Source organism: Grampus griseus (genome assembly GCF_964374135.1).
Source record: "Grampus griseus genome assembly, chromosome: 6".
Lineage (NCBI taxonomy): Eukaryota > Metazoa > Chordata > Mammalia > Artiodactyla > Delphinidae > Grampus > Grampus griseus.
In genome coordinates this window covers 2,685,511-2,700,543 of record NC_139000.1, presented here as the reverse complement: position 1 = coordinate 2,700,543, position 15,033 = coordinate 2,685,511, and the positions used below count along the sequence as shown (strand labels likewise).

Sequence of the window (15,033 nt, the reverse complement as noted above, 5' to 3'; positions counted from 1 at the left end):
TGACTGACTCTGGCTTCAAGACTGGCTCGTTCTCCCAGGGTGCAGAACCCCACAGGAGAAGGCACCCCGGCCAGAGGGCTAGGCTGCGGCTCACACATCCCACCGCCCACCCCGCCCCACCCTTGGCGGGCAAGGACCCTCCACCGCCCGCTCCGTTCAGGGAGGCACTTGCCGGATCAACGCTCATCGATCGGCCATGTCTGCCGAGGGCGCCCGCTGCAAGGGCTCAGGAGAGCTGCAGACCATCAGTGATGCTGCGCAGCCCGGGCCCGGGGCAGTGGGACACCAGCCACGGACGAGCGCCCCCACCCACCGTGCACCTCTTCAGAAAGCCTTGTCGCTCCCGCGGCCCCTTCGGCCCCCACCACTGGGTCTGACGTTCGTCTAACCCCTCGCCCAGGCCAGGGAACTGGGGTGAGCCCTGCCGGACTGGCTGGGGAGGTCTGGGGGTGACATGGCTGGTCTGATCCAACACCGGTCCAGTGACCCTGCCCGACCTCTGCACCCCACGTGGTTCTGGTTCCAAGTCCCCAAGGAGGGTCTGGGGAGGATGGGGTCCCTGAGGGTGGGGGTGGGGGCAGCACACGCCACTCCCAGTCCTGGCCTTGCTGCCCAGCCCCCTCCGGCCCACAGACCCTCTGAGCTGGCCGGAGAGCCCGAGCTGGGGGTTCCACGGGTGAGAGCACAGGACAAGAGAGCAGACCCTGGGCCCTCTGGCCTCCAGGTCCTGGGGGCCAAGCCCGAGGTCAGGGACGCCAGCAGCCCACCCAATATAGGCGTGTGGGCCAGCGGCCACCAAGCACGGAGCGAGGAGTCCAGACAGCCAGGGATACGACAGGAGTGACGACGGTCATTTAAGAAACCAGGCAGGGGGTGTGTGTGTGCGTGTGTGTGTGCGTGTGCGTGTGTGTGCAGGGCCAGCCACCAAGAGGGGCTGAGGGTCAGCAGTGGAGGGAGGTCCGGGGCAGGCCATCTCCAGAGCCCTGGAGGGATTCCCTGAGACCCCCAGGTCCCCACGAGGCCCGTTCACTCCCCCAAGGCCATGATCTGCCTGCCCCCTCCCCTCGCCCAGGGGCCCGGGCAGAGCACAAGGCCTGGCCTCGATGCAGGACGGACATGATGGCCGAGGGGGTGGGGGGCCCCGGCTGCCCCTCCAATAACGAGCTCCACAGCTTATCAGCCACGTGCAGGACCAGTGCGGGCTCAGGAGCCATCCCCTCCCCCCTCCGGTAGCCGGCCGTGAGAGCATCCCCGCTGCCCAACGAGGAGACACAATAACTGTCCACAAGCAGATACGTCTCGGCAAAGAGGTGCGGGCAGGGCGGCTGCTGCAGCCGGGAGACACACGCGGGGAGCACACCTCTCCGAGGCCTGCAGCCAGCGAGGGCACCGGGAGCTGCGACCTTGCCCCGTGGCCCTGGGACTTGGGGTGGGGAGGGTGCCAGCCGGGGTCGGAGGGGCAGCACCTGGACCGGGGGGTGGTCAACCTAGAACCAGAGCTGCCCGCGGTCCTGCAGCCAGATCGCACCCCGGCAGAGGAGAACCTCTGAGCACCACGGCGTTTCCTTTTTATAAATCCCATCCCACGCCAGCCACGGGAGCCAGGAATAAGTCGGCAGGGATCCAACGCCCAGTGGCAGCCTGTCCCAGGCCGGCGGCTGTGCCCGCACGCCTGCCCACCCTTCCAGCCTGGGAGGGAAGCCCAGAGAGGCCTTGGACATCTCAGGCTGTGCTGTGCACTCTGCCTGCAGCATCTCCCATACTCTCAGGCACCCAGGCTCCCATAAGCCCCGTCTACACCTGCGGAACTAAGCTGGGACCGCCAGCCAGGCCGTGGGAACCTAAGGCGCGTGCTCCAGACTGCCCAGCTGCCTGGGCCCAGGTGTCAGGCTGCATCCTACACCAAAGTCCTGATTGCCCCCCCAGACCTTCCTCTAGAGTTTTCCTCATCTGGTAAAAGGCACACCACCCTTCCTGTGCTCAGGCCAAAAGCCCCAGACCACTTCTGCCTCGTTACCACTCCCCCGCCCTGCCCTCTGCCCCCCGCTTCTCACACAGCAGCAGAGCCTCCTACCAAGCACAGGCCAGACGCCACCCTCCCTGGCCCGGGACCCTCCAGTGGCTCCACCTCCCCGGGGCAGGGGTTCCACAGGCTTCTCCGCGCTCTCTGATTCCGTCTCTACCCTTTCCCCTCACTGGCTCGGCTCCAGCCACACAGGTAGATTCAAGGAACTCTGAGTGGGAGGCCTCAGACGGACAACACTGACGTGCGGATCCGAGGATGCAGAAACTGACTTCTCCCAGGCAAACTCCTATGCATCCCTCACAACCCAATTCAGATGGCCCAGCCCACTGAACAGCAGGGCAAGCTGATGACCCTTCTCCTGTGCCTGCCCCGCTCCCAGTAGTCCTCCCAGCGCCACACTCACACTGTCCCCTCCCCACTGTGAAAGCAGGCATGACCACACTTGTCAACCACGAGTGACCTACCCTGATGCACATTATCAGCCCCACTTTACAGATAAGAAAACTGAGGCCCAGAGAGGTTTTAAAACTCTGGCCCAAGGTGACACGAGTGGTAGTGTGGCGGCAGTCCACACCAGTCCCTATGACCCCAGGCACCACTCACCATCTTGGGGGCTGAGTCTCACTCAACGCTGCCTCCCCAGGGACCAGGAGGTCCAGGCGTCTGGAGACAGACAGCCAGTCAGACGGACAGAGGCACGAACAGACGGCTGGCAGGTGGGAGCTTTGCTCTGAACCTCTCGGCCAGGCTTTGATTTCTACCCTCTCGCCCCACCGGCCAAGTTTCAACAAGACGTACTGAGCAGCAGAGGAAGGAACCACGTCTCGACACAGGCAGTCATCTGGGGCTGAGGACCCCCCATGCTGCATCCGGGTGCTGAGTCCACGGGACTCCCAGGTCCCGTCCAGCAGCAGGTGGCAGCTGCATCTGAAGCACGCAGAGCAGAGAGGGTGGGGGCTCAGCCCTGGACGGGGACACCCACGGTTGCAACCCTGGCCTCAGGCTCCCCGAGGGCTTCCAGCTGCCATCTGGGCCCAGGGATCCTCCAGGGCAGGGTCTCCGTCGATGGCTCCAGGCTCTCCCTGCTCCACACCCAGGAATCAGCACCAGGGTAGACACACAGCAGGACTTCCCTCCCTGGAAAGTTGGGACGGACCCCCAGAAGAAGGGTGATTCAAACAATGATGCCTTTCAAAGTCACTTTGCAAGGGGTGGGCTCCCCCCCCCCCGTGACGTTTCTCAAGTGGAGGGGGTGGGGGAGACATTTGCAGAAAGCACTAATTCAGTCAACAAACACTTGCTGAGGCTGGTGCAGCGCCTGGTGCCGTGCGCTCGGCAGCCAACTAGACCTGCGAGCCAAGCCCATTGGTGGGCAGGGGTGCTCGGCGGTCTCAGGCCCCGCGGGGAAAGAGCCGCGCCCGACTGGCAGTGCCTGCCAAGGGTCCCGGCCGTGGAGCGGCGGCGTGCCAGTCCTGTACTTCCCACCTCCGACTCGGCCCAACATCCTTCCTTCCATTTCACAAATGAGGAAACCGAGATAAACAGGGAGGAAGTAACGTGCTCCAAGTCACAAAGTGCATGTGGCAGAGCCGGAAGGTGCAGGCCAGGGGCTCTGAGCGGGCCACCCATCCCCCGTCAGCGGTCTGCAGGGATCAGCCTCTTGGGGGCAGAGGCTGGCGCCCCGACCTTTGCCCAGGGAGACAGAGCAGGGAAGGGGGAAGGCCCTGGCTCCCCTCCCTGCTGTCCGCACCCCTCCAGCTGGACCCAGGAAGGTGGCCACCAGTGCCGCCCCGCCCCACCCCAGGCTGTGGCCCACCTCGCCACCGTCTGAGCTCAGAGTGGCCTGGCACTCACTGCCCAAGGCCCCCACCTCCTAGCCCTCCTCCTGACCTTGATCCTGGGCAGAAAGTCCAGGAGCAGGGGCGGGGTGGGGGCAGCTCCGCCACCTCCTGTGGACTCTGGCCCCAGTAAGAGCCATTTCTCTCAATCCAGGCAAGGAGGGGGTGAATCGAGGAACCACCAGGCGGCCCAGCACTCCTGCAGGAGGCTCCACGAGGGGGCAGGGGCGCTTCGGGGACGGACCAAGGGATGTGGGGACAGACAGGCGGGTGGGGAAAGGACCCCCAGCTGCTCCACCCAGAGAGGGGCCCGACTCTGGCCACTCCGCCCAGGAGCCAGAGCTCCGAGCTGGCGTAAGAACACGAGGTGGGCCGGCGTGGGCCAGGCTCCAGACCAGGACATCCCAGGGCCCGGGAAGCAGAGGGGACATCGGGCCCGCAGACATCGGGCTCAGAGGGGCTGCCTGCCGCCAGGCTGGGGGTGGCCAGGTCGCGGCCAGGCCCACTCCCAGCCTTACCTCCTCCCAAGGTTAATCACTCCCAGAGCAGCTGACCACCCCCTCACACTCCCGCGGGTCCTCACCAGCACAGACCGGCAACCAGCCATCAGGGGGCCAGGCAGAGGAGCCTGGCCGTGCAGCTGGATCCTTCTGAAATCCTCCAGGGACTGCCCACCCAACAAACTCTTATTCATCCCGTAAAACCTAACTACAACATCACCTCCTCTTTGAAGCCTCCCTGACTTCCCCAGGCAATTTACAGGTGGAGCAACTGAGACCCGGAAAAGTAAATTTGCCAGCCCAGGGCCACACGGCCCCCAGCTCAGAGCGGGTACTCATTCATCACACCAGCACGCTTTGAACACAAGAAAGCCAGAAAGCAGAGTGAGCGGTGCCTGATGCGGACGGAGAGGCTGGAGGGCCACGTGACACTGAGCAGAGGCCCGAGCTCCACACTGGGGCAATGGGGGCCTGCGGAGAATTCCAGGTTGGGGATGTCAGGGCCCAAGGAGAGAAGGGGCCGGCCCGGCCTTGGGTGGTGGCTGGCGTGACAGCACCTGCAGCTCCCCTGCCCCCGCTCTGCCCAGCCCCCATCAGTAAGATTATTCCCCCCTGACATGCTGCTTTACCCCCAAACCGTCTCACCGTAACACTCCCAGGTGAAAGCCAGAGCTGGACCCGGCGGGACTGACCATACTCCCCACCGCAGCTGACTTCCTACCTCCCACAGCTCAGATCCTGTCCCCTCAACGGAGGAGGCCACTTCCTGAGGAGGGGATCCCCAGCTCTGCCACCCCAACTGCAAGGCCACCAGCTCAGGGGAACAGGGCCAAGGAAGGGAGGAGCAGAGGCCTCTGGTAGCCAGAGGGCCCCAGGGAAACCGAGGCCCGCAGGGAGAAGGGACCTGCCCGGGCATGCAGCGAGCTGCTCAGAGAGCCAACTGGACCGTCCACCCAACCCTGGGCTGCAGCCCTGCAGGGGAGGGGCCCTCCTGCCGCCCGGAGGCAGGGGAGGGGTGACCACCAGCCTGCCCAGGTGGGGCAAGACAAGGGGGTTCAGGGGACACCCCAAGAGCTCAACCATACAGGTCTCTCCTGGGAGCAGCAGGGACAGCCTCTGCTGAGGGCACCCCGAAGCTGCTCTGGATGAAGCCGGGTCGCGGGGGTACCCAGCCAGGGCACCTCGGGCACATCCTTCAGGCTCCCCAAGACTGAAGCCCTCATCCCCAAAATGTGGACACAACAGCCCCACCCCAGGGCCTGTCCACATGGAGGGCACTCAGCCCAGGCCACCGCCCTGCCACCGCGGCCCAGTGCCGCCCCACGCCGGGCCCGGCCTCTGAGGGCCAAGCAGCCAGCAAGGTGGGTTCTCCGGACAGGAGGCCTGCGTCTCCTGGAGAGCGGGGGCCGGGCTGGACCACCAGCCCCTCGCCAGAGCCCCAGGCACATCCTCCATGGCGTGCGGTCGTGGGTCACCTCCACCCCACTCCTCGATCACGGGCGCTTTCCTGGACGGCTTGGAGCCCACCGTGAGCACCCCCTTGGCTGACCCTCCCGTGTCCCTACAAGGCTGCGTCGTCACCCCGCGTCCGAATGAGAAGCGGCGGAGCTGAACCCGGGTAGCCCGGCACCCAGTCCAGAACTGAGCCCACCGCCCCGCACTCTACTCGGCCGGCTCACAAGCGAAAGACCGCACACAGCCTGGCCGGCTCTGGCAGGAAAAGCACTCAGGCTGCCGGAGGACACGGCCCCGCAGACCGGAGGGAGGGGACCGGGACAGGGACCTCCAGGGAGGGGCTCGGGGCCAGCCGCCCGACGGCGCCTTCTCCAGAGGGCCGGGCAGACAGCCTGTGAGTGCGGCGACTCCGGCCACCTGGGCTGTCACCACCTGACCTCTGCCCAGGGCCAGTGCGGACACTTAAGCTAAATTGGTCAATTACGGGACACTTAGATCCCTCCCCGGGGCTCCCCAGCCTCCCTCGGTTCTGGGCCGCAGCACCAGGAAGCCAGTTGAATCAGTAACCTCATTACAGCCCAGCGGCCGCACCCGGGGCCGGCTTTGAACTCCGCGGGGTTTATCCATGGCCACTGCAGGATTTACACACGGCTGGCCCGGGCCCAACCTGCTCTCCCCTCCATCTCCTCCCCTCCGCGCCGGAGCCTCCAGACTCAGGACGGCCGCGGCCTCTGCTGAGACCCATCACCACCAGCCCCGCACCCTGGGCACAGCCAGAGAAACCGAGGCACGGCGAGACACCACTGTTGCTCAGATGAGCCCACGGAGGCGCAGGGGTGCCGGGGCCAGGCTCTGGGTCACCGGGAAGCAGACCAAGGGCTCCTCTTTGTGTCCCCAGCCCTAACTGACGGCGCGCCCCACACCTGTCTCAGGAACTTGGGACAAAGGGCCAGCCGTGAACATCTCACGAGGAGGGACCCCAGGGCAACAACTCACACCGAGGCCCTCAGTGGCTCCAGCCCCACAAGGCCCCCCAACATCCCATTTCCCAGCCCCAAGGTCAGTCCCCACCTTGGTCCTCGACTCCTTGCTCTGACCCCAGGAGGCCCAGTCGCCCTGCCCCGGCACAGATAGCCCATCCCCCAACTTTGGTGCTCTGGGCCCGTCACGTCCTTCCGGGATTGGGCTCAGCCCTCTTGACTTCCAGACTGTTCCATCACCTTTCCCAGAGACCCCAGTCCCCCTCGCTGAAGCCACTAGCGCCCCAGGTCCTGGAACGTCTCGGTTGATGTAATGGGGGGCCCATGGGGTGGAGAGCACGTCCCCAAGGACAGGCCAAGGGCCCACGGGCCAGGAAGGGAGAAGGGGACAGGAGAAGAGCCAGGGCCGGGCAGGAGTTGGGGGGTGGGGGGGGTCCTCTCCCAGCCCCGTGCTCCAACCCAGTGGCCCAGCCTGGCCCCCCCCTCAGGAAGCCACTTGGGGTCCCCGCCCCCAGTGCAGGCCGCTGTGCCGAGAGACCCAGCCAGAGCCACTCACAGGGGCACCTACCCCGTCGGGCTCCAAGCCCGCCCAGGACCCTTCTCCTCCAGCCCAGCCTCTGCACATAGCTGGAGGCCTAATTCCGACCCCAGGGCCCCGGGGCCCCTCCTGGTCACCGTGTCAACCGGCCAGCTCTCACGCAACACGGCTTCTCCTAGCTCCGGCCACACGGGCTGCTGGGCCCTGTCTCAGCTGACCCTCCACCCGGAGCGCCCCTCCCCCTGACCTGCCGCAGCCCTGCCTCTGCTTCAGAGTCCACGCCAGGACTGGCTCCCACAGGAAGCCCGGCCGCCCTCCCGCTCACGGCCAGCTCCGGCCCGGCCGGCGCTCGGCAGGTGTTCCCCGGGCGCCATGGGGACTGAAGCCAGCCAGCAGGCCCGAGTCCTTCTAAGGAAAAGCACATTGAGACTTTATTAGAATCAGCTGGGAAGGCCAGGCCCGTGCGCGTGTCCGTGCACGCGTGTTTGTGTGCGCGCGCTCGTGGGAGTAGGTGCGTGAGCGCCCGTGCGCGCGTGTGCACGTGTGTTCGTACGTGTGCGTGTGTTCACAGCTGTGCACCTGTGTGCGTGTACGCGTGGAGGCGTGTGGTCACGTACACGCGTGTGCGCTGCCCACAGGGAACGCAAAGATAAGGGGACCAGGTGTGGCTGTCCTCGCCCAGTACCCCCACCAGGTCCCTCAGGAATTTGCTGCCTGACAGCTCTGCCCTGGCAGGGCGAGGACGGGGACCCCAGGCCACGGGGGTCTTGAGGCTGCGCCTCTAGCTGTCACCCAGCCCGTGGTTTTCCAGTCTATCAATAATACCCTCAACCCTGCGCCACTCCCAGCCGGGGACAACCGCGGAGGAGGTTCGGGGTCTCTACTCCCCAGAGGACCTTCGAGGGGTGAACGGGGACAGAACGGGGACAGACGGGGACAGTGAAGCTTCAACCTCCACCAAGTCTCCCAGAACAAAACGTTCCCTCACCTAGGGCCCGACACGCATAACAGGGCTCCTGGGGAGCCAGGACGGGGCACAGACCCACACCTGACGATCAGGAGGTCGGGGGACAGCGGCGCCACCCCAGGGACTGGTCCTGGCCCAGCTAGTGCTCAGGCCCCGCCACTGGGACACCAAGGTGCTGAGAGAAAGCAGGCAGGACCGTGCAGAGGCGCAGCGCGGCACAAAGACCGCAACGGACCTCACGTTTCCGTGGGCCCCACGAGGCTGTCACGAGGTCCTAGCAACCGAGGCGCAGGGACGCAGCAGTCGCCCAGGGACTGGAGCCATCATGTCCTCGGATGGACGGCACAGTGCCCCGCGCACGTCAGAAGAGATTTAGAGACATGGGACAGACGCGGGCCAAGGAGGCCCACCTGGCTTCTGGAGGCCAAGGAAATGGGTCCCTGAGTGGCCACCCCGTTCACTTGCTTCACTCACGCAGGGACGCGGGTCCCAGGCACGAGAGGACACACAGACGTAGGGACACAGGACAGACGGCGCCAGGCACGGGGCAGGCAGGGCCCAGCTGCGGGGCCTAGAGCGAGCGCGCGGCTGCAGCCGCCTGAGCGTGCGCGCACCGGGGCCGCCATGTGCGCGTGTCCCCACTCTCCTCCGCGTCGGCCGGGGCCAGGTTTACTGAGCTGCTTTCTGCCCCACCACGCTCACTCGGCTCTGAGCTAGACGACTGCTTTGTAACTCTAGGGTGCAATTTCTCCGTCTGTGAGGCACCGGGGCACGACTGCTCGGAACATCCCGCGCCAGGCTCGGTGGGCGCGCAAGCGAGGCCCTCGCCCCCCCAGCTCCTGCGGGCCTCGGGGAGGGGGCACGGAGCAGGGGCCGTGTCGGTGCTCGCTCAGCACGGGAGACGAAGCCGGGGCGGCCCACCTCTCCAGCGTGGGCCCTGCAGCCCCGACGGCAGCAGCCATGCCTCTGCTTTGTGCTCCTGTTTCAGCCTAACACTCGAGAACCGGGCCCCTCGCTGATCCAGGCAGGGGGCACGGGGAGGCTCCGGCCACGGGCCTTGCCTTCGAAGAAGGGCCGTCAGGTAGACACGCCCCTGAAATAAGATGGGCTGCCTTTCCGCCAGCACCGTAGAAGGGCCAACACACGTGTCCATTTTACAGACGGACAGTTAAGGCTCCGGGAGGCCGGCAGGCAGGCCACACACACGGGCAGCAGGGACAGAGGACCCGATCCCCAGTGGCCTGACCACCAGCCCACAAGAGGACACGGTCCCCCAGGAAGGTGCAGCTCCCAGGGTCTGCTCCCCCTCTCCCCAGGAATGGCCGGGTCATTCGAGAGAGAGCAGGTAGGGGGAGCAAGTGACAAAGGGGCCTGAGGAGGAGAGGAAGGGAGAGCGAAGATGGAGCTGCCCCTTGGAAAACGTCAGCAGTGCAGGCAGGGGAGGGAGGGGCCCGGCCCTCTCCCCGCACCTTCCACAGCATCCAGGTAACAGACCTGCACCGTGCACGTCAGGGCGAAGGGATCTGATCCCCAAGCAGACACCAACCTCACCAGCCACCCAGGTTCTCGAGGGCCTGCACCCCTGCCCAGCCCTAACCCTGCCCGTAGTCAGCGCCCATAGGAACAGACCAGTCGATGGGACACCTCAAGGGCCTGCACCCCTGCCCAGCCCTAACCCAGCCTGTAGTCAGCTCCCATAGGAACAGACCAGTCGACGGGACACCTCGAGGCCCTGGCCACCAGAGCCAGCTAGACAAATTGTGACAGACTAGGGGTGGGTGAAAAGGGAAGGTGGATCACGTCTTGTCCTGAGCCAATTCAGTGGCCTCTGCTCTGTCCTACGGACAGCAACTGAGTCGGGCCCAGGAGCCCTCTTCTCCTGGAGGACGGGCCTTACTCGAAACCACCGCCTACCGTGGAAACACACCAACTGTGGAGAGAGCCCGGGCGAGCCAAGAAAATGAAAGTTCGGAGGCAGCTTCCACCGGCTCTGGGCAGGCGCTTGGGGCCTCCCCCCGACCCCACACCACCTCCTGTGCAGCCACTGTCTGTCCCCCCTTGGCTCACCGAGGGGCCCCTCTCCTGATGCCAGAGCCCGTGGTACCCACACCAGCCCCATTCTGTACCACACAGTAATCCCACCACCAGCCCCCCGAACGGGAGACAAGGACCACCAACCGAAACCCGCCCACAGAGGCACAGAGGGGGTGGGGCAGGGGCCGGGGAAAGGCAGGCAGAGGGCCTCCTGGAGGAGGCCCAGCTCCCCGCAGGCCCGGAAGGACAGGCACAGCTGGAAGAGCTGGTGGAGCTGGGATCAGGCCCCCAGCAGCTGCCCCGGGGCGAGCAGGGCTGCCCGCTCAAGTCTGCCAAACCCCAGCTCAGCGCTGCCCGCCCGCACGCCCTCCATGGCTCCTCCTGGGGGTCCCCAGCTCGCCCCACCCATGTTCGGGCAGAGCGGGTCAGGGCTACACGCTGGGCCCAGGCACAGCAGACAGGCGACCAAGCCCAGGCAAGGAAGCAGGCCAGCAAGGCCACGGCCACGGCCACACCCATCTGAGGGCTGTTTTTCTCACCCTGACACTTCCCCCGTCAACAAACAGAGCCCCCTCCAGAGTTTACCAAAACAAACGCCCCAACAGTCAGCAGTGCCCAGGCCAAGACAGGACTGCCTCGCAGGCCGGACTCCAAGCCCAGCCTCCAAGCCCAGCCTCCAGAGAGACACATGACCCTGTTATTTCGGGAGGCCCCGGAATGTGCTCTATTTTGGGTCCCGAGGGCTCTGATGTTACCAGATGCCCCTTACCGGGGCTCCAAGCTCTCCCAGGTCCCCAAGGGCTGCCCAGAGGGTGACCAGTGGACCTCCTGCTCTGCTACTGCCCCCCACCCTTCCCCGGGCAAAGGGGCTACTAGCAGCCAGGGCTCTGGGGTCTGAGACCTTGGGACACTGCGGACTCAGCCTTCCAGTCCCACTGTCCAGCCTGATGCCAGCGCACGTCTCCCCCCGATGGGCACGGGCACTGGTCCGCCCCGGGCAGTGGCGGCAGGGGCAGGGAGCAGGGGCTGCCTTGGGCACGTTCCTTGGCCTCCAGATCTGTACCTTGGGCTCATCCCCGCCCCGCCCCCACTGGGAGGCTCAGCAGCTGGGAGACTCCCGGGCGGGTGACAGCAAGTGCCCAGGCCCACCGAGCCCCAGGCGATGGGTGCTGGAAGGAGCAGGCCCTCTGCCCAAGGCCCCGAAAGCGGCCGGACAGCTGTATGGGGCAACACCACCTGCCCAGCAGCTCCAGGTCCGCCCTGGGTCGCCAGCCGCGCCTGGACAAGCCGGGCCTCCTGATACTGACCCCCAACGAGGAATTAGGCCGTGTTGACAAAAGGGCTTAGGCAAGTAGCCGCTTAAATGGACCTTCAACTCCACCGGACTTCAGAGCTGCTCACAAGCTCAGAAAAAACTAAAGTGTAATCAGAGCCCAGGGCTCTCCACTCAGGCCTGGGGCACGAGCTGCCTGGGAGGCCACAGGCTGAGTCAAGGAGAGAAGCTCCCCCAGCCAGCCAACTTGCAGCAGCGGGGGGCGGCGGGGCGCAGGGGAGGGGGGTGGGGGGGAGGGGGAAAGGTGCGAGGAGGAACACAACACCTACCCAGGTTCCTGGGGCACGACCTTTCCTCTTCACCGGAACTCTGGCACAGCGACCCTACAGCCTGGACCCTATGTGTGCTGACTCCCAGGGCCCTCCCAGGATGTCAGACACTGGGACCTGTCCCGCTCCAGGTACCCAGCCGTGGCCCTGCCTCATCGCGGGGGCCAGGAGGGGAGCAAAGGCAGAGCTGAGCATTCTTGGTCCAGAGGGACGCTCTGTATGTGCACACACGTGTGCAAAGCTTTAACGGGGGACAGGAGAGGCTGTCGGCCTCCACGGGGCCCCGCCAGGCCCACGCCAGGCCCGGCAGTGGCAAGTCAAACAACTCAGCTTTCAATCCTGCTACACACACACACACACACACACACGGTCACCACGGGCTGGGGGTTCAAATCCAAAATCCATCACTTTGTAGCCTGTGGCCTCAGTTGCTCTCACCCAGGTTTCTCATCTGCAAAATGGGCATAAGCACCCACCCTGGGGGCTCTGGGGAGGAAGGAGGGTGCTCAGCCTGGTGCCTGCAGAGGTCTTCGCTGTACAGAGTCAGGGAAGGAGTCTTAGACTTGACAAACTCGGAACCCTGCCCCCGTCACCCTGCCATATGCCCCTCTGTGAGCCGGCGCCCAGTGCTCAGACCCTCGCCCAGACATCCCGGGGAGGGGGGCCAGCTCCACGCGGCTCCCCTCCACCTCCCCGTCTCACCAAACGTCCCTGCAGCTGTGCTGAGCTCTGGCAGCCAAGCCGGTGGCCAAACTGCACCCCGGGCTGCAGGAGAGTGGGCAGGCAGGAGGGGCAATAGACCGCGGGTTTCATTCATAATCAGCTGCTCTAATTTCCATTCAGCACAAATCCTTCACCCAGACTGACAGCCTAGCTGCCGGCCCCACCACCAAATTAATATCCTTCCCGGGCTCATTTATAAAGTCTCCCCACCCCCTCCCCCCTTCCCGGCCTCTCACTGGCCCCCAAACCCTAGGGAGGACGACGGCTCGGGGCACCTGGCCATGCCCCCTCCTCCTCCTCCGTGGGTCCAGGCCTTGAACTGGAGAGCAGTCCGGGGCAGGGAAGCCACTGGGTGGGATGGCAGTGGGAGAACAGGAAAACCGGCCCTCCGTGCCTCTAGGGTGTCCACCCCAAGTGCAGGGCCAGCTCCAGAGAACGCCCGGAGAACACTCTGGTGCGCCAGAGTGAGGGGCCCCATTTCTGGAATGGGGCCCCAGGTTTGATGTTCCCGGTCTTACGGCCCCTTGGCGACCCTGCCCACCCGCGCCCGGGCTGCTCTGGGGGAGGAGGAGTCCGGAGTGTTCCAAGGCCGGCGGCCTGCTGGACTCGGCAGCCCAGGCGGCGGCGCAGAGGCCGTCCCGATGCCAGGGCGGCTGAAGGCTAGGAGCGCACAAGTTGCGCCGCCCCGCTGGAGGTGGGCGCCCGGGCGGGGGTCGCGGGCCGCTGCCAGGAGGGGCCAGGAGCCCCCCCCCTTCCAGCCGACCGGCTGCCCCTCCGGCCCCGCCGCCCGCCCGCTGCCCACTCCCGCTCCGCCACCAAGTCGGCGGCCCGGCGCGGGCCGGGGGGCCGCCAGCCGCCCTCGCCCCCTCCCAGCCCGGCCGGCCCGGGTAAAAGTTGCCCGGCCCACCCGCTCCCGCCCGGCGCCCCAACTCCGCGCGGGCCGGCTGGGGGAGCGGGGCTAGCCGGGGCCCCCGCGCGCGCCGGGAACGCGCCCCGCCGCCGCCGCCCCCGCCGCCGCCCGCGATCACTCACCGAGCGGCAGGAAATGTTTGGTGTCCATGTCTGCGGCGACCTCGCGGCGGGAGGCGGACGAGCGCGGCGGCCCCCGGCGCGGCCGGCCGGGCCCGGGCGGCGGGAGCCGGCGGCGGCGGCGGCGGCGGCGGCGCGCGGAGGCCGCGGCGCGGCGAGTTGTTGCAAAAGTCGCCCAACAATGTAAACTACTTGTGCTGCGCGCCGCCGCCGCGCGCCCGCGCCCGCGCCCCCGCCGCGCGCGCCCGCGCCCCGCTCCGACCGCTGCGGCGCCGGCGGGGGGGCGGCGGGGGGCCCGCGACGGGCGCGGACTCGGCGCAGCGCCGCCGCCCGCCCGGCCTGCGCGCCCGCCCAGCCCCGCCCGCCCGGAGCGCACCCCCCGCCGGTCCCCCCGCCCGGCCGGAGCGGACTGCCCCCTCCGCGCCCCCACCTCGTCAGCCCGGAGCGCGCCCCCCGCCCCCCGCGCGCCGCCCGCCCAGCCGCCGAGTTGCGAGCGAGCAAGCGAGCGGTGCAAACTTGCAAGTTTCCCTCCACCAGGGGTTCCCCGGAGCCGCGCGGGGGCGGCGGGGGCGCAGGGGCGGGGGGGACGGGGGGGGCGGGGCGGGAGCAGTATTCCCTCCCCGGCCTGCCCCAAAAAAACCACCCGGCGGAGCAGGCGGAGAGCCTGGCTGGAGCGACCGGCACGGCCGGGCCATTGTCTGGGCGGCCGCACAAAGCGGCCGGCCGCGCTGCGCGCCGACCCTGGCCGGCACGTGGGGAAACTGAGGCCCTGAGTGGCCGTGAGCCCCGACGCGAGAGCACAGGCTCGGCTCCGTCATCTGGGGAGTGTTTTATTTTCTGGAGCCCCCAGTCCGCCCCCGACTTTCACACTCAGGGCAAGCAGAGATCGAAGGGCACCCCGGCCCCGCCCCCACGGACCCTCCCCTGGCCCCCCGGGAAGGAGAGGCTCCGCTTCTGCTGCACTGTGGCCCTGGCTTCTGGGAGCCCTCTTTAAAGGCACCAGGCTGGGGACCAGCTGCCGCGAGTTGGGTGCTGACATAGTGACCGGTGGCTATTTTTACGCCTTGGACAGTTCTCTGCCCTGGCTTTTAAATTCATGACTTGTTTGTTTAAAAGCGAAAGGAAGGACGCCTGTCCCGACCGCTCGGGCTGCTGGAGTTGGGGCTTCGGTATGAGTTACCTGCGCGGAGCCCAGCCTCCTGAGCAGGCGCAGGCCAGGCGCTGCTGTGCCGTCGCCGTGTCCGGCCGCCCAGCACTGAGCCGCCCTCCTCACAGACCCCTGCTAGATCCATATTCCCGATGGTGACCCAGGCTCGTTGGGGTGGGGGTGGGGGCAGAGGG

The 15,033-nt window shown here is 66.9% G+C and overlaps 1 protein-coding gene across 1 annotated transcript in view; it reads right to left on the bottom strand.

Annotated features, from left to right (window-relative positions):
- The window catches only part of RXRA (retinoid X receptor alpha), a 96,077-nt gene extending 82,281 nt beyond the window's left edge, over positions 1-13,796 (bottom strand). Inside the window, exon 1 of the mRNA XM_082655749.1 lies at positions 13,696-13,796. Within this exon, the coding sequence (XP_082511875.1) occupies positions 13,696-13,723 (28 nt within the window). The 5' untranslated portion in view covers positions 13,724-13,796. The remainder of the gene's footprint in view (positions 1-13,695) is intronic.
- Between the last annotated feature and the right edge of the window lie 1,237 nt (positions 13,797-15,033).